Source organism: Mauremys mutica, chromosome 1, assembly GCF_020497125.1.
Source record: "Mauremys mutica isolate MM-2020 ecotype Southern chromosome 1, ASM2049712v1, whole genome shotgun sequence".
Classification (NCBI taxonomy): domain Eukaryota; kingdom Metazoa; phylum Chordata; order Testudines; family Geoemydidae; genus Mauremys; species Mauremys mutica.
Window position 1 is genome coordinate 366,614,400 of NC_059072.1, and position 1,886 is coordinate 366,616,285.

Genomic DNA, 1,886 nt, shown 5'->3' on the forward strand with positions numbered 1-1,886 from the left:
GCATAGAGCAACATAATATATGGAATAGGCATTAGTAGGGTCAGCTGTTCATAATTCATTTTCCTGAATTATGAAAACACCATTTATCAGTGTGTGGAGAGCAACAAATCTGCTTCACCCAGGAGAACACCTCCAGTAGTGCTTGTAGTGTCTCGTATTAACATTTTCTCTCCATCCAGGAATATTTACTGCGACCATCACCCTAGAGCTTGGGCACATGCAGGAAGTCAGGGGAAGATATGGTACATGCAGGAGACACCGTTCTGCCTCTGAGTTATACACCTTCACCCCCTACTCCATGTCAGATCCCAACACAACCGACTTCACCAACCCCTCCACCTTCATCTTGCTGGGTGTTCCTGGCCTAGAGGCGGCCCATGTCTGGATCTCCATCCCCTTCTGCACCATGTACATCATAGCCATCTTGGGGAACTTCACCATCCTGTTCATTGTGAAGATAGAACCGAGCCTCCATGGTCCCATGTACTATTTCCTCTGCATGCTGGCCGTCACCGACCTGGTCCTGTCCACGTCCATCCTGCCCAAAACTCTGAGCATCTTCTGGTTCAATTCCAGGGAAATTGATTTCAGTGCCTGCCTCACCCAGATGTACTTCATTCACTGGTTCTTAGCGATGGAGTCTGGGATCTTAGTGGCCTTGGCTTTGGATCGGTATGTGGCCATCTGTGATCCCCTGAGACATTCCACCATCCTGACAAACGCTGTGGTGGCCAAGATTGGCCTGGCTGTGGTGCTGCGCGGCATCACGCTAATGCTGCCCTTTCCCTTCCTGGCGAGGCAGTGGCCATATTGCAGAACCAACATCATCCCTCACACGCACTGTGAGCACATTGCTGTGGCGAAGCTGGCCTGCACCGACATCCGCGTCAGTAATTACTATGGCCTCTTTGTGGTAATCTCTGTGACTGGTCTGGATGTGCTTTTTATCACTATGTCCTATACTCAGATCCTCAGGACCATCTTCAGCCTCCCCACAAAGGACACCCGGCTCAAGACTTTGGGGACCTGCAGCTCCCACCTCTGTGTCATCTTAGCCTTTTACATCCCAGGTCTCTTCTCCTTCCTCACACAGCGGTTTGGCCACAATGTGCCCCTTCATTTCCATGTTCTCATGGCCAACATGTACCCCCTGGTGCCTCCCATGCTAAACCCCATCATCTATGGGGTGAGGACCAAACAGATCCGGGACAGGCTGCTCCGGCTCTTTACTCGTAAAGGGACCTAAAGTTTTCTGTGATGCTCTGGCTCTCAGACTGAGCTCCGTGCAGAGCTGGCTGGTGACGTGGTGCCTGGCCCCCTTCCCGCAATCACTGACTGGACAGTACAAGTGACATTAAATCCTTTCCTGACCACACTATGGAATGTCAGACTGACAAACTGGGAAATCAGTCTGTGTACAACTCATCAACTCACAAGGGGGCAGACGTCTAACTGCTGGTAACTGGACTATGAGGACCTGCCCAGTGCCCCATCTCTTCCCGTGGGTCACTCACTCTTCTCCCTCCCTCCCCCCATCTGTTGCTGAATTGTCTCTATCTCACCAGAGCTTGCAGCAGGGATTTCAGGTCAGATTTTGGTGGGTGAGGGGAGGCTTTAACTGTGATCCCCGGGGGTACTTAGGCACTTGAAAGCTCTGGTGTTTTGGCAGCTAATTCAGCAGTTAGCTGGCAGGAGCAGTGTTTCTAATTCCTTTATAAAAGAAAGAAAATTAAAGTAATAATAAATCTACTAAACTCTGATATAAACATTCTGACATCTTGTGGCAAGTCATTTAAGGACACTTCAGGAGCACTTTCCCCATAACCATTGTGCCAGTTATCTCATCACAGAAGGCCATCATGGTGGTCAGGCCTGACTTTCCTTTT

The 1,886-nt window shown here is 50.0% G+C and overlaps 1 protein-coding gene across 1 annotated transcript; it reads left to right on the forward strand.

Moving 5' to 3' along the window:
* The first annotated feature begins 298 nt into the window (after positions 1 to 298).
* On the forward strand, positions 299 to 1,246 carry LOC123350327 (olfactory receptor 52R1-like). Its single transcript, XM_044988858.1, has one exon. The coding sequence runs from the start codon at positions 299 to 301 to the stop codon at positions 1,244 to 1,246; it is 948 nt and encodes a 315-aa protein (XP_044844793.1).
* The last annotated feature ends 640 nt before the right edge of the window (positions 1,247 to 1,886 follow it).

Bases quoted from the DNA above. Each gene is read 5' to 3' on its own strand.
- LOC123350327 (XM_044988858.1), top strand. From the start codon at position 299: ATGTCAGATCCCAACACAACCGACTTCACCAACCCCTCCACCTTCATC.